Genomic DNA, 25,633 nt, shown 5'->3' on the forward strand with positions numbered 1-25,633 from the left:
ACATATAGCAACGTGAGTTTAATAATAATATTAATAATAATGATAATAATAATAATAATAATAATAATTATTATTATTATTATTATTATTATTATTATTATAATTATTATTATTATTATTATTAATTTATTCATTTATTTAATGAATTTATTTAATAGTTATTTTAATATAACAATAAATAATTGTATTATTTATTAAAAAAAATTAACAAACATTATTATTGTTGTTGTTGTTGTTGTTGTTGTTTTGAATGATTGAAACCAAAATGTAAATAAAAATCAGAAAACAAATTGATTAACAATAAAGAAAATCAAGTCAGTCAAGGTTTTCTTAGTAGTTTTAGAAATTATAATGACCTGGTTAATTATTGTAGTTAATAAATGTAAGTTCATATGATTTTAAAATCTGAATAGTGTAATATACACCAGTCAAAAGACTTTTTAATCTTTTTTTCAGAAGAAGTCTCTTCTGCTCACGAAGCCTGCATTTATTTGATCCAAAGTACAGTAAAAACAGTACAATTGTATATTTATATTAAAAAGCTTCTCTTAGTTTAAGCATAGTTTCAATGGATTCTTCTCTCAACATCTTCATGTGTATTATATTTTTACTATTTAAAATAACTTCTTTCTATTTGAATATATTTTAAAATGTAATTTATTCCTGTGATTTCAAAGCTGATTTTTTTTGCATCATTTCTCCAGTCACATGATCCTTCAGAAATCATTCTAACATTCAGATTTTCTGCTCAAAAAACATTTGCCATTATTATTATGTTGAGTAGATTTTTTTCAGGCTGCTTTAATAAATAGAAATCTTTCTCATCACGTTTTATCAATTTAAAGCATCCCAATTTAAATCAATCAGGATATTAGAATGGTTTCTGAAGGATGACACTGAAGACTGGAGTAATGATGCAATAAAATTTAGCTTTGATCACAGGAATAAATTGCATTTTAAAATATATTCAAATAGAAAGCAGATATTTTAAATAGTAAAAATATTTCATAGTATTACTGCTTTTGCTGTATTTTGAATCCAATAAATGCAAGCTTGGTGAGCAGAAGAGACTTCTTAAAAGAAAATCATTCTGTTCAAAAACTTTTGACTGGTAGTGTATATAAAAATACAAATGAAGACGTTGAAAGAAGAATCCATTGAAACTATGCTTAAACCAAGATAAGCTTTTTTAATGATGAAAGAAAACGCTTTGTATTAAACCACGCCACCTCGTGGTATAATCTGTGAACAGCAGCTCCTGCTGCGTACAAGTAGCTCGCGGAGCAGTCCGCGCGAATCATTCTGTCAATTGAAGACTCACTCGAGACACATTTAGTGCAAGGGATTGGAGCAAGAAAGGAAAACCAGCAAGCCGGCCAATTCACTTTAAATAAACCAAGAGATGGCTTTCAGGACGCCTGCTGTTCAACTGCACCTTAAAACGTGCTTTCTTCTGCTTTTAGGGGGTCTAATGGAAGCTGCCCAGGAGCAAGGAAGCATGTACATGTGGATTGATGCCAATCAAGCAAGAATATTAATTGGTAATAGTGTGTAGCGTGCTTTCTGTACCGGCACGTTATTGTTATTAGAGCCCAAGCCAGTGCATAATAACTTAACTCAGCAATGAGAGACGTGTGAATGCTTAATGTTTTATCCAACAGGTTTTGAGGAGGATATTTTAATAGTCTCCGAGGGCAAAATGGCACCATTCACACACGACTTCAGAAAAGCACAGCAGCGAATGCCAGCAATACCTGTCAATATCCACCACGTGAACTTCACCTGGCAAGCCACTGATCAGGTACTGTAAAACTTTTGTATTTTTCATTTTAAGGGACAAATTGTACGTTTTTCAAATATCTAAAAATATCTAAAAGTCCTTAAAACAAACTTATTTTAAGCAGAATGCTTAAATTAAGTTTTTTTAATCGTTTAAGTACAAGTGGAGTTTTCAGGTTTATTGTTTTTATGATTAACAGGTTCGTGTACATAAGTTATTTTACAATTATGCGATAGATAACTCTGAGATACGTGTGGAATATGCTGTTAATAGTATATATTTCTTATTGTTAAATTTCTTAGTATCATGTTTACCTGTAAAATAGGCTATTTAAACACCATTTAAACATTTAAATTAGTGTAACAATTAAAAAATATGTTTAGAATAATAACGGATTTAATATTTACAATAAATATATATTGTATAAATAATTTTAAAAAAATGCAGTTTTGATTCTCAATCGAATTGAACATGTTTTAAAGTAGGTTTTTAAATAATAAAATATTTTTGAAATGTAATATTGTAAACCAAATCTGACAAAATTGGCCTAATTTGAAAGGAAAAAGGTCATTTCAATTCTTGTGGTATTTTGCATGTTGGTGTTGTAAAGCGGCACGCGGATCAAAGCGCGGCACCGCCGCGTGAGCGCGCCTCCACATGCATGTGCCAAACATCTGGGTCGTCATCAGTACACTGCCAGTACGCGTGCCAGAGAGCCCGCGCTTTATTGAACAACGAAACGTCCATTTGGAATCACTTTGCGTCGCGTTGCTATTGCTTGTTGATCTTCTTTGTAATTCGTTATGGTTTTGGCAGAAACAGTGGCAAATGGATTTTAGCCTACAGAGCTTTTCTCTTTTCTCTTTTTTTCTTCTTTAGGCTACAGAAGGTCCCAGATAGCCAGTATCTGGTATTCATTACAAATTACATGACTAAAATCAAAAAGGAAATCTTTTATATCTCAGAGAGGAAATCTTTTAAAACTTCTAGGTTCTCAGGGATCCTCCTAAAAACATTAAGGCAGAAAAATATATCCACGTATATTTTAATTTATGATTCTGGACTACAAAACCAGTCATAAGGGTCATTTTTTTCAACTAAGATTTATAAATTGTCTGAAAGCTGAATAAATAAGTTTTATATAGAGAGAGAGAGAGAGAGAGAGAAACACCTTTAAAGTTGTCCAAATTAAGTTCTTAGCAATGCATAGGCTATATTACTAATAAAAAATTAAGTTTTGATGAATTTACGGTAAGAAATTTACATAATATCTTCACGGAACATGATCTTTACTTAATATCCTAATGATTTTTGGCATAAAAGAAAAGGTCGGTAATTTTGAGCTATACCCATGCTACTTATGACTGGTTTTGTGGTCACATTTATGCTGTATGAACACTTTTTGAGCATTAAATAGCATAATAATAAAAGTTACATAATAATAATAATAGTAAAAACAATTAGTCCAACATAAAAACAGCTTTTATATTGTAATTGTACATTTATTTGTATTAAGCTGACAACTTTTCTAGCTGCTAAAGTCATTTTTTGATTGAATTCAGATTTATTTATGACACTTTTTACAGTAAATATTTTTCCAAAGCAGTTTTACAAACCCCCGTTAGCAACAGAAAGAAGAAAAGTACCATTTTTGAATGTAAATACGTTGCAACTTGTAAAAATCAATGTGAACATATTTTGTAATATCTTGAATCTTAAACTCATATAACACTTATGCAACCACACTCTTAAAATATAAAGGTTTTTATTGGCATCGATGGTTCCATGAAGAAGCTTAAACAAATATGGAACCTTTCAAATGCATGCAAAAATGGTTCTTCTATGGCATCACTGCAAATACACACCTTTGGAACTTTTATTTTTAAGAGTGCATGCAATTTTCCATTTTTAAAAATCACAGAAAACTAGATCTGTGATGCTCTTACATGCACCACGGCTTCATTCACAACTTTTGCGTGGATTGTACAGGAATCTCTTTTCACAGATGATCTATCTTTGCACACCGGGATCATAATCCGTGAATGGCATGTTGACTTGACGAAAGAGCAGCAGAAGGGAGAAATTAAAATAGCAAGGGGAGGGATACGGAGGAAAAAGAGAAGGGCCCACTCTGTCCTGGCCCCTGTTAGCTTCAAAGACGGCCGCTGAGGCTTTAGAACAAAGGTCTCCGGCATAAAAGGCTGGCGGCGAGAGTTATCTGTGTTGGTTATTACCATTCAGCTGTAGGATTAGCTAAGCTCTCCACACAGCTTGTGTACTTTTGCCTTCATCAAACGCTGCCCAGCTTTTACACTCTCCAAAATCTAGAGACCAGAAAAAAAAAAAAAAAGGGGGGGGGGGGGGGCGTCTCCTTCGCTTTCATCTCCTTTTGGGACAGTTTGTGTTTGGACTCGCCATCACGGCTGTCCTCACAAGTGTGTAATTCTCAAAAGGTTGAGGTCATTAGTTAGAGAGTCGGAGGAAATTGATTGCCTTGCAAACTTAAGGATACCCGGAAACCCTCTTTTTTACTCTTTACGGATGTATATGTGCTCCTGTCACGAACCACATGCAACCTTTTTGTGCTATTGCCCCGAACGCCCCTCTTTATGCAAATTTATACACTACTTCTTTGAAGTTTAAAACAAAGTTAACCTCTGTTTGTCTTTTTTCTTTTATTCAGGCAGAGTACTTTTATGAGTTTCAGACTCTGCGTTCATTGGATAAAGACATTATGGATGACCCTACTGTCAACGTTCCTCTCTTAGGATCAGTGCCACACAAAGCCTCTGGTGCGCTTTTATTCTGTTCTTTTATTTATTTGCTTTTCTATTGTTGTGGTTTTAGTTTTCCCTCTTAAAGGGAAAGTTTACCCAAAAATGGAAATTCTGTCATTTACTCAACTTCCACTTTTTCCAAACCTGTATGGTCTTCTTTTTTTTCTGTTGAATACAAAAGAAGATATTTTGAAGAATGAAGAATTTTGTGTTCAAAGCAAACAAAAAAATCATTTTTGGGTGAACTATCCCTTTTAACAGACATTTTGATGGGCTTTTGTGTACTCAGTGGTCCAGGTAGGCTTCCCATGCCGAGGTGACCAGGATGGGGTGGCAGCATTTGAGGTGACCATCCTGGTGATGGATGATGGAGGAAACATCATCCTGAGGACACCACACAACGCTATCTTCTTTAAAACATGCCAGAGAGGTGAGTTTTTTTTTTTTTTTTTTTTATACAGGTGGCAGTCTAAGGTGATGCTGATGCACATAATGATTAAAAGAGAATGGTTATGGATATTTAAAATACTGGATCAGGCATCCCAGGTGTAAAACAAGTGCATTTATTATGCTATAGTGCTAACATTTATTCTGAAGTACTTGAGAGTACTCAAATGTGCTACAATTGAGGTCAAACGTTTACATACTCCTTGCAGAATCTGCAAAATCAGCATTTTTGTGTATTTGGACCCTTTTAAACAATTACTGTATGATTTTGAAATCCATTTTTTCACACTTAGGACAACTGAGGGACTCAACTATTACAGAAGGTTCAAACACTCACTAATGCTTCAGAAGGAAACCAAATGCATTAAGAATTTGAAGATCAGGGTAAAATGTAACTTATTTTGTCTTCTGGGGAACATGTAAGCATCTTCTGTAGCTTCGGAAGGGCAGTACTAAATGAAAAAAAAAAGGTATTTAGGCAAAATAAGAAAAATGTAAACATCTTCATTCTGTTCAAAAGTTTTCACCCCTCAACGGAATAAACAGAATGAAGATGTGTACATTTTTTTTTATTTTGCCTAAATATCATATTTTTTTATTTAGTACTGCCCTTCAGAAGCTACAGAAGATACTAAGATGTTCCCCAGAAGACAAAATAAGTTAAATTTACCCTAATCTTTAAATTCCAAAAGTTTTCACCCCCTAATGCATAATTTTTCCTTCTGAAGCATCAGTGAGCACCTGAACCTTTTGTAATAGTTGCATATGAGTCCCTCAGTTGTCCTCAGTGTGAAAAGATGGATTTCAAAATCATACAGTCATTGTTGGAAAGAGTTCAAATACACAAAAATGCTAAAAGCCAAAGAATTTGTGGAACCTAAAAGATTTTTCCTGAAGAACAGCGGGCAGTTTAAACGTTCAGGACAAACAAGGGACTCATGAAAAACTATCACTAAACAAAAAACAGCTTTGGATCATTCAGGTAACAAACACAGGATTAAGAATCAAGTGTATGTAAACTTTTGAACAGGCTAATTTTTCTAAATACTATTATTTTATCTTGTGGACTATATGTTAACAACTTTTATGTGAAATATCCCATTCAACTCGTATTTTGGTAAAATAATTAACATTTTGCAAATTCTGCAAGGTGTATGTAAACCTCCTCAACTGTATTTTGAGAAACCATGAATATAAACTAAAGACGTTTGACATACTATCTCTGTATTTTAAAAAAAGATTATTTAGATTCCACTTGTAGTACACTTGAACCCATCTTTCATTCACTAGTGGGTTCAATTGTACTACAAATGCTAACTAAATACATTTTTAAGTACAGAGATAGTATGTAACTCAGAAGAGTTTTCAAGTACATTCAACTCATCTCCTATAATTAAAATATACAGTAAATGGACATAAATGGGATGTTTGACATATAATATGAGTATAGAGCTGTAAGATAAATTTAGTTCATCTTACATTATTAAGATTTAATGCACTGCTTTTCATGTTTTGGGTTAGTAAGTTTTTTTTTTTAAAGAAAATGTATATTTTATGCAGCAGGGATGCATAACATAGATCAAAAGTCATGTATGTGACCCTGGACCACAAAACCAGTCACAAAACCAGAAATTGAGATACTGAATAAATGAGCTTTCCATTGATGTATAGTTTGTAAGGATAGGGCAATATTTGAGGAAAAACATCAAAATATTTAGAAAATCACCTTCAAAGTTGTCAAAATGAAGTTCTTAGCAATGCATATTACTAATCAAAAACGTTTTGTGGTAGATAGATATCTTTATGGTAGGACATTTACAAAATATCTTCATGAAACATGATCTTTACTTAATATCCTAATGATTTTTGGCATAATTTTGACCCATACTATGTATTTTTGGTTTTGCTACAAATATACCAGTACTACTTATGACTGGTTTTGTGGTCCAAGGCTTTATATTCTGCAAAGAATGCTAATAAAAATGCATTTTCCACAAAAATATTAAGCAGCACAACCATTTTTAACATTGATAATAAGAAGGAATGTTTCTTCAGCATGTTCGAATGATTTCTGAAGGATCATGTGAACCTTTTTCCACTATAAAGAACCTTCTCTGCATTTGAAAGGTTCCATGGATGTTTAAGGTTCTTAATGGAACCATCAATGCCAATAAAGAACCTTAATTTTTAAGAGGACAAATGAGTATGTTTTGTCTGCTCTCGCTCTAGTTTAAGAGTAGTTGGTAAGAGAGAGAGATCATGGTATGGGTGACTCTCAACCTCACCCACAAAGCCATCGCTGGCTCATGAGGTCATGTGAATCCTGCCAGCTGCAGCCCTTTAGAATGAGCGTGTTATGTTTTTCTCTGATCCCCCCCTCCCTTCTCTCACACACACTAACCTCACGGTGTTGCATTCCCCTACACACCCTTCTCCACCCCTCTCCATTCGGCGTGTAGAATTCACAGATCAAATGGTCCATCTGTCTGAAGCCACCCCGCAGGGAGGAAGCAAAGTGTTTCCTAGTGACAGCTGAGGGTGCCTTAATGACTAGTACTCACAACTTGTTTTTTTAAAAGTCTGGCGGCTTGAATTTCACCCACAGGACAAAATGACGTTGACGTAGTTGATATAGCTTAACACTTGCCAGTTTATCTTCTTTCTGAGGAGCATTTTTAAGAACTCTGAACAACAGTTTCATGCTACATAAATAAAAACTGCGTTGAGACTTTTCAACAGTACTTTCTGAGCATTTGTGAAGCTTTATATGAAGAACAGACACAAATTTATGACAAAATAAAAGAATATGGAATAGAGCAGCTTGGACATTCTACTAAACTTCTCATTTTGTTTTTCCCAGAGAAAAAAAGTCATATAGGTTTCTAAAGACACAAGGGTGAGTAAATGATGACAGAATGTCAAGTACACTAAACTACATGGTCTTTAAAGAAACATATCTGCAACAGTATCAGAATTAACATTCTGACATTATTTAAAGTTCTTTATTGGCATCGATGGTTCCACGAAGAACCTTGAACATCCATGGAACCTTTCAAATGCAGAAAAGGTTCTTTATAGTTGAAAAAGGTTCTTTAGATTATTAAAATGTTCTTGAAAAAATTATTCTTGTAAGAACTGTTCGCTAAAAAGGTTCTTTTGGAAACCAAAAATGGTTCTTCTATGGCATTACCGCAAAACACCCCTTTGGAACCTTTATTTGTAAGAGTGTAAGAAAGAAAAATCATAAAAATGATCTCTTTAATATCTCAATTGTTTCATCTAGAGCAAAAAAAAGACTTTTAGCCAAGTCTTTAGATTTTTCTCTTGAGAAAAAAACATCAAAAGAAGATGTTTAACAGGATGTCTAAGCTGCTGTTTTTTCATATAATAAGAATGAATGGGAACTAAGTTCAATAAATGTGGTCCATATGACTTTCCAACACTACTTTCCAAGCATTTGTGAAGCTGTATATGAAGAACAGACACAAATTTATGACAAAATAAAAGAATATGGAATAGAGCAGCTTGGACATTCTACCAAACTTCTCATTTTGTTGTTTCCCAGAGAAAAGAAAGTCATATAGGTTTCAAAAGACACAAGGGTGAGTAAATGATGACAGAATGTCAAGTTCACTAAACTACATGGTCTTTAAAGAAACATATCTGCAACAGTATACGCTGCCACATTGCATTTGACAAAATTGTTGACATTGTGGTTTCACCTCAAAGCTATTTTTTATGCTGGTGTCAGTTCTTTTGAAGGAAGTAGTGTTACTGAATTCACTGCTCTGTCAACTTTTCTCTGAATCTGATGTCCTTGAAGTGGCGTAGGAAGGGAGTAAGTTATGAAGCATTTGGTTAAGATTAAAAAAGCTGAAAGGAAATGTTCTCACCATTTATGTCTCCTCTTTCTGAAGCAAAGTGCCCTGGTGGCTGCCGCAATGGAGGCTACTGCAACGAAAGGCAGGTCTGCGAATGTCAGGATGGGTTTTACGGCATTCACTGTGAGAAAGGTAACCATATAGACAAATAAATACAAAGTTACTGATTTAAACATCCAAAACTGAAAATGACCCCATGATTTACTCACCCTCAAGCCATCCTAGTTGTATATGACTTTCTTCGTTCAGACGAATACAGTCAGAGTTAATTAAAAAAATGTTCTGGATCTTCCAAGCTTTATAACGGCAGTGAATGGGTGTTGAGATTTTGAAGTCCAATAAAGTGCACCCATCCATCATAAAAAGTGCTTCACACAGGTCCAGGAGGTTAATAAAGGCCTTCTGAAGTGAATCGATGCATTTATGTAAGAAAAATATCTATTTTTAACACTTTATAAACCGCAATCTCTAGGTTTTGTTTTCCAAAAGAATATACTTCTCTCTTTTTTTTTTTTTGTCTGATTTGCGGTGGAGACTCACATCTATTGGTAAAATTTTGATAAAAACTCAAATATTTAAATGAATATGAACAATTATATTTTAATTATAATGTTTAAATATATAAAATTTAACATTTTAATGGGATAGTTCACCCAAAAATGAAAATTACCCCATGATTTACTCACCCCCAAGTCATCCTAGGTGTTTTTTTTCTTTCAGATGAATACAATCGGAGTTATATTAAAAAATGTTCTGGCTCCTCTAATCTTTATAATGGCAGTGAATGGCTGTTGAGATTTTGAAGTCCAAAAAAGTGCATCCATCCATCATAAAAAGTGTTCTACATGGCTCCGGGAGGTTAATGAAGGCCTTCTGAAGTGAACGGATGCATTTATGTAAAAAAAAAAAAAATCTATATTCAACACATTTTAAACCGTAATCTTTAGTTTTTGTTTTTCAAAGGAGGCTTGTCTTTCTGAGAAAAGAGTTTAGCTGAATATACTTTTCTTATTTTTTATGAACCTGTCTGGCTTGTGTAGAGGAAACTTTATGACAATGTTCTACATTCTTACATCTATTGGTAAACTTTTGATAAAAACTCAAATATTTAAATGAATATGAACATTATATTTAAATTATAACGTTTAAATATATATAAAAATATAACATTTCATTGGGATAGTTCACCCAAAAAGGGTGATTTACTCACCCTCAAGCCAATTTATTCTTTCAGATGAATACCATCGGAGTTATATTAAAAAATGTTCTGGCTCCTCTAATCTTTATAATGGCAGTGAATGGCTGTTGAGATTTTGAAGTCCAAAAAAGTGCATCCATCCATCATAAAAAGTGTTCCACATGGCTCCGGGAGGTTAATGAAGGCCTGAAGTGAAGTGAACGGATGCATTTATGTAAAAAAAAAAATCTATATTTAACACATTTTAAACCGTAATCTTTAGTTTTTGTTTTTCAAAGGAGGCTTGTCTTTCTGAGAAAAGAGTTTTGCTGAATATACTTTTCTTATTTTTTATGAACCTGTCTGGCTTGTGTAGAAGAAACTTTATGACAATGTTCTACATTCTTACATCTATTGGTAAACTTTTGATAAAAACTCAAATATTTAAATGAATATGAACATTATATTTAAATTATAACGTTTAAATATATAAAAAATATAACATTTCATTGGGATAGTTCACCCAAAAAGGGTGATTTACTCACCCTCAAGCCAATTTATTCTTTCAGATGAATACAATCAGAGTTATATTAAAAAATGTTCCGGCTTTTCCAAGCTTTATAATGGCAGTAAATGGCTGTTAAGATTTTGAAGTCCAATAAAGTACATCTATCCATCATAAAAATGCCACTTTCTCGTGAATGTGTTTACGACAGTTAGTGGAAGCTAGAGTTTACAGCTTATAAAGTTTTAAATATGCATATTTTTCTTACACAAACACATCGATTCGCTTCAGAAGGTCTTTGTTAACCACCTGGAGCCATGTGGAGTACTTTTTATGATGGATGGATGCACTTTATTGGACTTAAATCTCAACACCCATTCACCACCATTATAAAGCTTAAAAGAGCCAGAACATTTTTGGGATGTGAGAATGTAAAACATTGTCATAAAGTCTCCACTACAAAAGCCAGATAGAGAAGATAAATAAAAGAAGTGCATTCTGCGAAACTCTTTTCTCAGAAAGACAAGCCTCCTTTGGAAACAAACGAGTGCATATAGTTTATTATGATGATGATTATACTCAACCTCAGGGCATCACTTCCCAAAATGCCTTGTGCAAATTACAAAGCGTGGTTAAGCCCGCTATGTTCTAGTTTAGATGAAAGAATGGAGCGCGCAAGTATTCTAGAAGGTTCCTTGTCTGAAAAAATATGAATTACCCAGCAGGTTGGGAGGCACAAACATGTGTTTTTCATCTATTTACAACTTTAAAGAGCGGTTTACCAAAAAAGGCTTCCATTAGACGCTGAAAATGTTTTCAATATCCTCATTGTAGCTGTGTTTGTACCTAAACCGCTTCCACAAAACACCTTTCATCCAATACGGCTCTTGGCTGATTTGTTTTCGCCTGCGTCGCTGCCAAAACCACAAAGATTTGTGCTTTGCGTATCAAGAAAACTTGCAGCCCAAATTATCCTTCCATTCTTCGACAACAATAGCTGTGCGAAGCTGAATATGTGTAGTTTTAAGTTAAAAAACTGGAAAGTATATATGTTAACCAGTTTTAGGTAGCATGGGTATATTTGTAGCAATAGCCAAAAATACATTGTATGGGTCAAAATGATTGATTTTTAATTTGTGCCAAAAATCATTAGGATATTAAGTAAAGATCATGTTCCATGAAGATATTTTGTAAATGTACTACCGTGAATAAATCAAAACTTAATTTTTGATTAGTAATATGCATTGCTAAGAACTGCATTAAGACTTTAAATGTGATTTTCTCAATATTTTACTTTTTTTCCACCTTTAGATTTCAGATTTTCAAATAGATGTATCTCGGCTGTATCTCTAACAAACCATACATCAATGGAAAGCTTATTTCTTTAGCTTTAAGATGATGTATCTGGTCCAGGGTCACATATTATTGTGTATTAGATATAATACTTCAGTCATTCTTGAGAGGTGGGACAAAACAGGGTGCAAAATTTAAAAAAATAAAACTTTGTACTCAGACAAAAAAAACTACATTTATGTATCTTATATGTACTAAGCTACTGAGCTATGCTTTGATACAACCTCCCAACTTTTCTCTTTTTTTAAAAAAAATGTGTTTTTTAACTTGGAATGTGTAATATAATTTCAACTTTATCTTTAACAGCTTTCTAGATGTTTTTAACATTTCAAAACACATTCTCATGTTAGTAGACAGATTACACTTTCACATGTGACCAACAATTCCACAACAAATATAAAATATCATAATGAAATATCATCAAACTATTCATCTGACGGAGGTGACAGAACTGACGGAGTTGACACATCTGACGGTGTTGACCAAAACCTGAATTTGTAGTCATTTTAACTATCAAAAACCTTGAATCAATTAATTACTGTATTAAAACAACCACAACAAACAGTGAGTATGTTATTGTTTATAAAGCTTCTATTCAAGAGTCACATTTAAGTATTTTGATATATTATTGGAACACAAAATCTTACGGTGGTGACATCTGACGGTGTTGACAAATTTGCCATTTCTTTCACAAAACAAATGGAGTTCATGTAGTAGACATTTAGTTTTTTTTCTGTTGATGCTAGAGGCTAATGGAACCTGCTTCAGGAGTAGGGTTGTAACGGTATGAGATTTTCACGGTATGATAATCGTCTCAGAAAATATCACGGTTTCACGGTTTCGTGGTATACGGTATTAAACTATCATTATTATTATTATTATTATTATTATAATCATCATCAGCTACAATGACCCTTAAATGAATAAAAAGAGATGTTTTTTGGTTGAACATGGTTTATTGTAACAAACTTTTTTTAATGAAAATAAAAAGTAAACTCATGGAAGTATGAGTCTACCTTTTTGGGGGGGGGAAATGAAAATGAAGTTGCGCATCACCCATTTGAACAAAATACGGAATAAGTTATTTCTCTTTATATTAGACACGAATAAACCAAACTGATCCTTCCTCTTTAACAGCATATATGGGAGAGCAATATGTGCAGGGTCATGTTTGTTAATATTTTCCTGAGATTATCATAGCAGCATGCATTTCTTAGCTTTTTTTCAGGTCAGGTTATGATGAAAAAATGTAAGCATGTTGAGATTTTCAGGGCTCAATTTTGACCGCTGAGGTGAGAGAATGTATCCGCTTGTACTAAACATCCTCTCCGAAGGTACACTTGTGGCAGGAACACAACGATACTTTCTGGCCACATTTGCCAGATTTCATCAGCATGCATTATATATATATTTCAGTCATTATTTCTTCAGGCTTAACCAAACGTTTTTTTGACAGGTTGTACTAAAAACCTATGCATTTCAGTTAGTGTATTTGATGATTATTATTTTAAATGAAATTATAAAATGATCATTAAGTGTTCTCTGAGAGTGGCTCTGGATATGTTTCATGTGTTTACGTCTTCACTTTGTAGCGTTCCAGGCAAGTCACCCCAAACTGCCTGAGCGCATTTATAATAATTACATTATTCCTAAAGGCAATTTTTTTTTACTGTGTAACGTTACCACTTGCATAAACACCGCACCCGTAGGTGCTGACATAGTGGTTTCGCGGGCTATGTCACGTCAGAACTCCGAACTGGGATTATATCGATCTAGTACGAGTTCACGAGTGGGAAGTCACGGGTTTGACGGCCGTTCCGGTGCACTTTCACGGGTAGAAGGTTGGAAAAACACGAGTTACGGTTTGCCTGAAACGCGGCAATAGTGAGTGAGACAGACGCTTTAAAAACCATGAGCCTCATGTACTTGAGTGTGTACTAGATCTACAAGGCGAAACGGCGCTGCTCATTCATAGAGACGCACAGAATATAGAATTACAATATATAGCAGTCTTTTTGCGCTGTTTATTCACAGACACACACATCGCGATTTAATTTACTGCACAGCTATATTTTGATTTATTCATCCATCTATCTATCAAATCGCACATGTTACGTGACATCTGTATTATACTCTAATTGGGATTCCCTTTGCATCACAGAAATAATACGGCCACAAGGAACTTAGCTTTATCTTCACGGAGGGATGGTGTTCGCGAAAATGGGAGAATATGTTATTTCCTCCTTTAGCGGCCACTCATCGTCCACATTTCTTACAAACTGGATATCCATCTTCAAGGACAACCCCGCAATCATTTTTCGGATACTCAAAATATTCCCATACTGCAGATTTACATTTTTTTCTTTTCGGCGGGAGATAGAGATTAGAATTTGCAGCCTATGTCTCTGACATTTTCGCCGCTGTAAAGGTATGGGTGGAGTCTAAGCAGTCAAGTGGAAAGAAGTTGCATATACACGGCAGCACGGGTGAGATCTGGTTTCATTATTATAATTTTTTTTCAAAACCGGGGATAAGCAAATGTGCACGATATGATAATCGTACATGTCAATATCGCAATAAACCGCCATACCGGTATACCGTTACAACCCTATTCAGGAGAATAAAATGGTTTAAAGATTTCAAATAATTTTCTCAGAAATAGGATGTTTCGTGTTGACATATCATAGTTGTGACACACGAAATATTAACATTAGAATTAAAATATTCTAAAACTATAAAACTTAGCAGAGCCTGTGTGACATTGATGTACTCTGCAGAAGAGGACTGTGGCAAGGGGGTCCTTTTAGAGTGATAGCCCCTGATATTCCCTGATTTTATTACATTTTAAGTAATGTCTGACGGTGTTGACAAAAAGTTAGGACACACCTTCGAAACCTTATTAAACACACACGTCTGACTGAAAAACAACCTTGCTTTAATATGAGATATTATTAAGTGTTGCCTTTGATAAAACAAGGTCTTTTTCATCATTAATTTTTTTTTAATCCATTTTATAGCATATGAATGAATAAACCCTTCTCTGTGGACACACAGTTTTAGATGTAGTGAGAAGAAAATAAGTGTCATAGATTTCACATAATAATGAGCAAATGATATTGAAGGGGATAATTGTGTTAAATACATTCTATTATTAATCCCCATAGCATTTACAATTGAAAATATGTTTTATTTTTAAAACTAATATCAGTTATAATTGGTGGACATGTTTTGTCCCATGTCTCAAGAATGACTGACTTATGTTTTATTGTTTCTCTTTTTTAGCCCTTTGTTCCCCAAGATGTCTGAATGGTGGCCTTTGTATGAGCCCAGGTGTGTGTATATGTCCTCCGGGCTATTTTGGACCCAGTTGTGAGAGAGGTTAGTTTCCTACCTGTGTTAAACGTGCTGTTATTGTGCATAAATTAATACAGGATAAATAAAACAGGACAGGAAACTTGAGCTTGACTAAAACATGCTGTAAAAATACATATAATACACAAAAATACACATGAGGGCTTTGAAAACCTGACTGTTTACCCAGGAAATAGTCTTTTCCTAAATGATTTCGACCAAAAGGTCAAAGCCATGAAATATTTTGTAAATAAATAAAAGCACAAATTGCTTGTGTGTCATTTCTCTTTGTAGTTTGTGACGTGTTCACTGACTTTGTGTTGTTTTTTTCTACATTAACAGCTAACTGCAGCACCACCTGTTTGAATGGAGGGACGTGTTTCCATCCTGGCAAATGCGTCTGTGCCGTCGGCTTTGAAGGGAGCCGCTGTGAGCTCAGTGAGTTTAGCTTTATGCATCTTCGTTCATTCTGTGAAAGAAACAAACTATAGTCAGACCACAATAACGGAATAATTTAAACGTGATTTAAACTGCAATGAAAACATAAAAAAAATAATAAAATGGGTTTTTAGGGAAAGAAAAGTTGTTGAATAAGAAATACAACTACTAAAAGGGGCAATGTTTTGCTTGATTGATCTAAAAACAGTGGTAGTCTTTATGTAATAATATTCAAAAGTATCAATCGAAAGCTTGCAGTCAGTACTAATTTATTTTATTTTATTTATTTTAATAATAAAAAGGAAGTTGAGAAGAACTTATTTTTGAAATGAAAATCTATTGTTATATTATAAATGTCTTTACTGTCACTTTTGATCACTTTAATGCATTCTTGCTGAATAAAACCATTTATTTCTTTAAAATAAAACATATAATAAAACAAAAATATATATTTTTAAAACTGTATTTATTTTTTTATTTTATTTAACTTTTATTTAATTTTACATTTTATAATTGTATTTTATTTTAATAATAAAAAGTTAATTTCTTTAAAATAAAATAAATAAATATATTTTTTATTTTTCATATTTTTTAATATATTAATTTATTTAAAACATATTTTTTATTTACTTTTATTTTATTTGATAATTTTTTAATTTATTTATTTATTTATTTTTTAAATATTTTATTTTATTATTTTACTTTGTTTAATTTTTTTGTTTTAATAATAAAATGAAGTTGAAAAGAAAATTATATTATAAATGTCTTTCCTGTCACTTTAATGCATTCTTGCGGAATAAAACCATTAATTTTATTAAAATAAAATAGATAAAATAAAATTATATAATAATATATATTACTTTTAAATTTTATTTTATTTTAATTTATTTTATTATTTTATTAAAGAAATGAATGTTTTTTCAGCAAGATCTTATTTTTGAAATGAAAATCGATTGTTATATTATAAATGTCTTTACTGTCACTTTTGATCACTTTAAAGCATTCTTGCTGAATAAAACCATTTATTTCTTTAAAATAAAAATATATATTTTTAAAACTGTATTTTAATTTTTTATTTTATTTAATTTTACATTTTATTATTGTATTTTATTTTAATAATAAAAAGTTAATTTCTTTAAAATAAAATAAAATAAATAAATATATTTTTTAATTTTTAATTTTTCATATTTTTTTATATATTAATTTCTTAAAAATATATATATTTTTTAATATAATAATATATATTACTTTTACATTTTGTTTTAATTTATTTTATTATTTTATTTTATTAAAGAAATGAATGTTTTTTCAGCAAGATCTTGGTAGCAAGATTTTTTAAATGAAAATCTATTGTTATATTATAAATGTCTTCACGGTCACTTTTGATCACTTTAATGCATTCTTGCTGAATAAAACCATTTATTTCATTCAAATAAAATAAATATATTTTTAAATTTACTTCTGTAATTTTTTTTTATTTTACTTTATTTAATTAATTATTTTTTTATTTTATTAAATAAATGAATATTCATTTATTTTATTCACCAAGAATGCATTAAAATGATTAAAAGTGACAGTAAATACATTTATAATATAACAGCAGATTTTTCTATAAACGCTGTTCTTTTTAACTTCATATTAAGCAACTGTTTTAAACATTAAAGATAATAAGAAATGCACTTCTAAGCACCAAATCAGCATATTAGAATGATTTCCAAAGAATCATGTGACACTAGAGACTAGAGTAATGATCCTGAAACAAACTGCATAATAAAACAGAAAACAACAGATTTAATTTCCCTCATAACTCAAAAACTACAATTAAAAAACCTATTAGAAATTCCTAAACCTATGACTCAAAAATGCCAACTTCCCTCAACAGCTCTATTAACTTCTAACGTAGAGTATTAACTGGCTGTTACACCATTATCATGATCTTTCAAAGGGAAAGCCGCGTTGTTGTTCTTTGGCAGTAATAGGCTCACTTCCACAAATTGCCCTCAGAGCAGTTCTCCAAGTAAACTTCCTAAGTGAAGTGTGTTCTCACATTAGCGTTAAATGGGCCGGCACCTACATGGGCAAACACAGGATGTATTGCAGTTGTGTTGTCACCCTAATCACTAATAACAACCTCATGAGCTCACATGCACTCAAGCGGTGTGGCGTTTTTACTTCCTTTTTTAAAGGACTGAGATTAAAGTTTGCTTTGAGGGTGATAACACTTACACATACATACTTTCTTTACTTCAAAGGTCTGTCGTCTATTTCGTTGATGTTTAAACAACTCCTCTTTGACCCCGAATTTCATCTTTTCTTGTTCAAAGGCAGGAAGTGTTGTAGTGTTCAGAGGCGTTTGGTCTGAAAGGGAGGGAAGAGAAAATATTTGAGTAATATATCTGTAACATTTTAATAGCATTACGCCAGTTGTTGCCGTCTGATCCGCTGCAGTATCGTGTTCTCTGTCAAAACGGGCTGTGACATAAACGCCCGAGGTCATGTTATGTAAAGACGTCCCCTTCTTTGTCTGGTTTCATGGGTATGGATTTCGCTGATTTGTCAGGGAACAAAGGATCCCAGAGTGTTTGGAAAGGGTCTGTCCATCTGTATTCCCACTGCTTTTGTTTTTTCAAAAGCATTGAATTTCCCTTTTTATGTCTCGTTTAGTTTATTATACTTTCCTGTACATCATCTACCAGTGCGTTAAGGAAAAAATGTGTTAATGTTAATAATTTTTGTTTTACTGTTTATTAGGTTTACTATATGTGACCCTGGACCACAAAACCAGTCATAAGGTTAAATTTTACAAAACTGTGATGTATACATACTATGAAAGATCAATAAATAAGCTTTCTATTGATGTATGGTTTGTTAGGATATGACAATATTTGGTCGAGATACATCTATTTGAAAATCTGGGATCTGAGGGTGCAAAAAAATCAAAATACTGAGAAAATCACCTTTAAAGTTCTCCAAATTAAGTTCTTAACAATGCACATTACTAATCAAAAATTACATTTTGATAAATTTACAGTAGGAATTTTACAAAAAATCTTCATGGAACATGATCTTTACTTAATTTCCTAATGATTTTTGGCATAAAAGAAAAATCGATAATTTTGACCCATACAATGTATTTTTGGCTATTGCTACAAATATACCCCAGCGACTTAAGACTGGTTTTGTGGTCCAGGGTCACATATTGTTCAGTAAATCGTCTACCCATGTGCAAAAACAATAATGTTAATGTAAATATTTTTGTCTCATATTCAGTAAAAATATCTAAACTTCATTAAAGCAAGATCAATTATTGTAGTTTGATGAGAAAAAAATGCTAAAACCCCAAAGTCAAAAATAATAAAATAAGCTTGATGCTACATATAACCCCAATGGCACATAAGTACATTAAATAAATAAATATATAACTTGTCTATGTTCTATAAATGAATTTATATAAATATGACATGCAATATATAATGTTTAATATTTTATTATATCTTATATATCTTATATTCAGCAAAAGCAAGATCTGTTATTGTAGCTTGACAGGTAAAATTGCATTAAAAATGGCATAAAAAGTGCCCTAAAACCCTAATAAATGACAAAAAATAATTGTTGTGTGCTTAAAAATATATATTCAAATGTAATATTTGACATAAATAAATACAATTTTATTAGATTTCAAAAATAATGAAATAAAGTTGATACTGTGTAAAACCCCATTAGCCAATAAGTATATTAAATAAAAATAAATAAATAAATACATAAATGTATAACTTTTGTTCACTGCAAAATGTACATTTAGTCTTATATTCAGTAAAAATATCTAAACATCCCTAAAAATCAGTAACTGTAACTTGACAAGCAAAACTGCATTAAAAAATTGCATTAAAAAAATAATAAAATAAATAAGCCTGATTTTGATTTTATTATATTTTTTAAATAATGGAATAAAATGAAGTATAATATTATATAAATAAATGCAATATAATATTAATTCATCATGTTACCAAACTTACTGTAGCTTGACCAGCAAAATTACATTAAAAATTGCATAGAAAATAATAAAATAAAACAGGCTTGATTCTAAAAACCCCAATTTTTTTTTTTTGGTGTACTTAAAAATATTCATTTAAAATTGAATATTTTACATAAATAAAGATAATTTTATTACATTTAAAACATAATTAAACAAAACAAAGTTGATACTGCATAAAAACCCTAATGGCAAAAATAAATAAATAAATACCTTTTGTGTGCACAGCAAAATTTACATTGTATATTTTCTATAAATAAATTTATATAAATAGAACATGTAATATAATATCAGTATATAATTGTGTTATATTCAGTAAAAATATCAAAACATACCAAAAGCAAGATCAATTAGCTTGACAAGCAAAATTAACAAACTTGCATAAAAAATAATTAAATAAGCTTGATTCTGAAAACCCCAATATTTTTTTTTTTGTGTGTGCGTGTGCCTAAAACTATAAATTCAAATGTAATATTTGACATAAATAAATATAACATGCAATACAATATTAATACATAATGTTTAATATTTGCGTCTTATATTCAGTAAAATATCTAAACATCCCTAAAAATCAGTGACTGTAGCTTGGATAAAAAAAATGGATTAAAATTTGCATTAAAAATAATAAAATAAAAGAATACTGAATTGATACTGAAAACCCCAATAAATTGATTTTAAAAAAGTGTCTGCTTAAAAAGTATTCTAATTTTATAAAATCCAGATGGGGTAGGTAAGTAAGCAGACAGACAGACAGACAGACAGACAAACAGATCTTGGCATAATAATATAAGTTACTTATAGTATAAGTAAACGTACTAATTTAGAAACGCAGTTAGCGAGGGAAAAAATGTCTCATACAGTCAATTATGTGACTAATGCATTTTTCATTTGTCGTCTACAGGTAAATGTCGACAGCCGTGCAGAAATGGAGGCAAATGCACGGGGAGAAACAAATGCAAATGCAGTAAAGGCTACCACGGCGATCTGTGCTCCAAAGGTAAGATCATCTGAGCCTGGCAGAAGAACTGTGGACAAGTTTGATCAAAAGCACATGTTCCACCTTAGCATCGCTCCATGCGCACAATAAACAGACTGAAAAACGAAGCTTCGGTGCTTGATTGCACCTTCAAATTTCCAGTCGGGCTGCAGGCTTGCTGAGCAGCACAGGATGTGTTTCTAAGACTAAACACTGCGTCTCTGTGTATGGCTGAATGTGTATGTGTATATGTGTGTGCAGCTGTCTGCGAGCCCAGCTGTGGAGCACACGGGACCTGTGTGGAGCCCAACAGGTGCCAGTGCAGGGACGGCTGGCATGGACGTCACTGCAATAAGAGTAAGACAACATCCTTTTTCCCAAGGCCAAGATACTAATTGCCACCTGGAAACGGATTAGAGCAAGAAATCCGCTCTAATGCCAGGGTATTACCATGGATATTCAGACACATTATCATAATAATGCCATCGTTTTTTTTGGACAAATGATATTCATGGTAGTAGCTGGGAGTGTTATGCGATTGAAAACAAATTGAAGTAATAGAAAACAGCGTTGTTAGCTTAAAATAAATAAAACTAAAGATTACATGGAAACAGGGTATTAACAGGGTATTATCATGGATATTTAGACATATTAGGATAGATATAGGAAAAAATAAATAAATACAATAAAATAAAGATTACTTGGAAACAGGGAACTACCAGGGCATTACTATGGATATTTAGACATATTACTATAATAATACCATAGTTTTTTGGACAAATGATATTCACAACACCTTGGAGTGCTATGCGAATGAAAACTAATTAAAGTAATAGAAAACAGCTTTGTTAGGCAAAAAAAAAAAAAAAAAAAAGTAGAAAAAAAAATTAGAAACTGCTTTGGTGGCATAAAAAAATATATCAAACTAAAAATATAAATAAAATAAAAAAATAAAAAATAGAAAACAGCTTTGTTAGCTTTAAAAAAAAAAGGTAAAATATAAGAAAAAATAAATAAATACAATAAAATAAAGATTACTTGGAAACAGGGAATTACCAGGGCATTACTATGGATATTTAGACATATTACTATAATAATACTATAGTTTTTTTTTGGACAAATGATATTCACAACACCTTGGAGTGCTATGTGAATGAAAACTAATTAAAGTAATAGAAAACAGCTTTGTTAGGCAAAAAAAAAAAAAAAAAAAAAGTAGAAAAAAAAATTAGAAACTGCTTTGGTGGCATAAAAAATATATCAAACTAAAAATATAAATAAAATAAAAAATAAAAAACAGCTTTGTTAGCTTTAAAAAAAAGGTAAAATATAAGAAAAAATAAATAAATACAATAAAATAAAGATTACTTGGAAACAGGGAATTACCAGGGCATTACTATGGATATTTAGACATATTACTATAATAATACCATAGTTTTTTTTGGACAAATGATATTCACAACACCTTGAAGTGCGATGCGAATGAAAACTAATTAAAGTAATAGAAAACAGCTTTGTTAGGAAAAAAAAAAAAAAAAAATAAGTAGAAAAAAAATTAGAAACTGCTTTGGTGGCATAAAAATATATCAAACTAAAAATATAAATAAAATAAAAAAATAAAAAATAGAAAACAGCTTTGTTAACTTTAAAAAAAAAAAGGTAAAATATAAGAAAAAATAAATAAATACAATAAAATAAAGATTACTTGGAAACAGGGAATTAGCAGGGCATTACTATGGATATTTAGACATATTACTATAATAATACCATAGTTTTTTTTGGACAAATGATATTCACAACACCTTGGAGTGCTATGCGAATGAAAACTAATTAAAGTAATAGAAAACAGCTTTGTTAGGCAAAAAATAATAATAATAATAAGTAGAAAAAAAATTAGAAACTGCTTTGGTGGCATAAAAAATATATCAAACTAAAAATATAAATAAAATAAAAAAATAAAAAATAGAAAACAGCTTTGTTAGCTTTAAAAAAAAAAGGTAAAATATAAGAAAAAATAAATAAATACAATAAAATAAAGATTACTTGGAAACAGGGAATTACCAGGGCATTACTATGGATATTTAGACATATTACTATAATAATATCATAGTTTTTTTGGACAAATGATATTCACGGTAGTACCTTGGAGTGCGAATGAAAACAAATTAAAGTATTAGGCAACAGCTTTGTTAGCTTAAAAAAATAAATATAAATAAAATCAATAAAAAAAAAACAGATTTGTTAGCTTAAAAAATAAATAAAATATAAATAAAATAAATAGAAAGCAGCTTTGTTAGTTTAAAAAAATAAATGAAATAAAATAAAGTATAATATAAATAAAATAAAAAATAGAAAATTTAACTAAAGGTTACTTGGAAACAGGGCATTAACAGGGTATTACCATGGATATTTAGACATATTACCACAATAATACCATAGTTTTTTGGACAAATGATATTCATGGTACTACCTTGGAGTGGAAACAAATTAAAGTAATAGAAAACAGCTTTATTTAATGAAAAAAAAAAATGAAGTAAAATATAAATAAAATAAAATAAATAGAAAACAGCTTGTTAGCTTCAAAAAATAAAATGAATTAAAATTAAATTAAATTGAAAAGAAGAAATTAGAATGATTTCTGGGAAAACGAAAAAATTAAATAAAAAAATTACTTGAAAACACTGGGAAAATAATAGAATGATTTCTGGGACTACAAACTAAACTAAATTAAACTAAAGTAAATAAAATAAAATAAAATACTGGCAAAAATACTTGTTTGTAGTAGATTTGTATTTTTAATCATTATTTCAATGTTTTATTATTTAATATGGATCATGGTATCGCCACACTGACTTTCTAAAATGGTTAAGCCAAATAAACAATTTTTATTAATTTTTCTTTAAAACGATGAAAATTCTGGGCCAAAAACAAAAATTCTGGATGCGGTTTACAGAAAGAAAAAAAAATGCTTTTAAATAATTATTTATTATTTTATTAATTAATATCATAAGACTTTTTAATTAAAGTCGGTTATTTTGTTGATACTGAATATAAAAAATACAAGGCAATAAATCATAGAGCGTCACACCATGCAGCACGCCATATATTTTCAGCAATTTTTCTCTTTCGGCCAAAATACGAAAATGCAGTTTCTGAACAATAATTTTCAGCAGCCGAAATTTTAGTGAATCCCTACTATTTTTCTATACTTTCCTTAGAAAGTAAGGGGAATGAAGTTGTGTTAAAACCTCCAGCAAATATGGCTTGGCTCTCAGTCACAAAAGCTGCATTTGCACTATGCAACACATTTTTAACTGCTCTCTTCCTCCAGGATTTCGTGGAGGAGTCTCCAACAGCCAGCGGGTCTCTGGTACCAAGCACAAGTCACAGCCTGTGGCGGCAAAGGACACGAAGGAAGTGCCTGAATCCAGTCAGCCCTCTGAAACCAACTATGTGGTTTAAACCTCCAAATTTAAGGCCAACGGCCCCTCCGTTACAACATCGCCTTCTCCGGAACAAAGCTTTTATCCTCCTCTTCCGATCCTCATCGGGACACTCCCAAGCTGGACTGCTGCTTTCTCAGAGTGAGACTTGTTTTTGTAGTACAGTCACAGTGTCTTATTTTACCACACTAGCGCCTTTGATATAATATCTCCCACAGTCACCCTTCAACGAGCTTCTGTCCTGCGTCAACCGAGAGGGGAGTGAGTCACATGCTTGTGGTGAGCGGCTGTGATGTTTGCGCGGTTTAGCTTCAGATGTGGCGCTGAATCACTGGGAGAAGTGTACGTTACGATCCCAGAAACTTCCGGGTGCGGATCCGGCTTTTCTTGGGATTGCTGTGTTTGGCTTGTTGCTTGTGGTTCGTCTGATTTAGTAAACAGATTGTTGTCATTATTGTCACTAACATTCTTTTTCATGCAAAACACACTTATGTAGTTGCTTCTTGTATATGTATCCTATTCATGCTATGTAAAATTGAAATATATAGATATATATTTAGATATGGGTAGACAGTCTTTAAGCGTATGCTTAAAGTTTTCATACGTATGTATAACAAAGCACATAAGCTGCTTGGGATGTCATAAAGCCAAAAATGTCTTCATTTTTCATGTGACTTCAGTACACAATTAAAACGTTTTCATGACACCTGTGAAGATGAAGTGTTCATTTTTGCTTTTTTACAATCCTGTTTGACTTTAAAGCTCCAAAAAGAGAACAAAAGGACCATAAAAGCTTAAAAAAAGGTCCATTTGACTCTGAAAATCTTTTCTAACTCTCCTTGGTGTGTTCATAAGAACAAATTCATTCATTTGCCTGTTTTGAGTTGGATAATCCAGTTTACAAAACGGAGACATTCGCAAACTAAATGGATTTGGTTCTTCTGTTCAACTCACTCGATGGCTGTTGAGTTAACATCTCACTGAAGGTGATTATCGGTGCGTAACATCTTAAAGTTTAGCCTGTTCCTCACCCAAAACCATCTAATGGCTGTAGAAGAGATGAAATATTGCACATACGTCATATGGCGAACTTTTATGATAACTTAATGGCGCTTTTAAGTTGTTTTTGAAGCTTGAAAGCAGAATGGCATGAGGTAAATAATGGCAAGTTTCATTTTTTTCCTTAAAACCTTCAAAATATGAAAGTAAAGAGTCCAGACAGAGTCGCTATTTATTGGAAAGAGCTAAATAAAGCTCACAGAGTAAATTCTATATATTAAGGTTCAAAAGTTCGGGTTTGGTAACATTTTTAATGTTAAAATTTGTCTCTTTTGCTCACTGATTCTGCATTTATTTGATCAGAAACAATAAAAACACTAATATTGTGAAGTGTAATTACAATTACTAAACAGTTTAAAACTATTTTAAAATTTCATTTTTTCCCTGTGTTGGCAAAGCTAAATTACTCCAGT

At 31.7% G+C, this 25,633-nt stretch overlaps 1 protein-coding gene across 1 annotated transcript; it reads left to right on the forward strand.

The window, feature by feature from the left end:
• Positions 1-1,292: 1,292 nt before the first annotated feature.
• Positions 1,293-24,875, forward strand: LOC141333372 (wnt inhibitory factor 1). The gene is made up of 10 exons (XM_073838354.1): positions 1,293-1,541; positions 1,662-1,801; positions 4,464-4,572; positions 4,847-4,987; positions 8,922-9,017; positions 15,203-15,298; positions 15,614-15,709; positions 20,644-20,739; positions 20,980-21,075; positions 24,050-24,875. The coding sequence occupies exons 1-10, from the start codon at positions 1,403-1,405 to the stop codon at positions 24,178-24,180; spliced, it is 1,140 nt and encodes a 379-aa protein (XP_073694455.1). The 5' UTR covers positions 1,293-1,402; the 3' UTR covers positions 24,181-24,875.
• Positions 24,876-25,633: the final 758 nt, after the last annotated feature.

The sequence above is a fragment of the Garra rufa genome, chromosome 4, assembly GCF_049309525.1.
Source record: "Garra rufa chromosome 4, GarRuf1.0, whole genome shotgun sequence".
In the NCBI taxonomy this organism is placed as follows: Eukaryota; Metazoa; Chordata; class Actinopteri; order Cypriniformes; family Cyprinidae; genus Garra; species Garra rufa.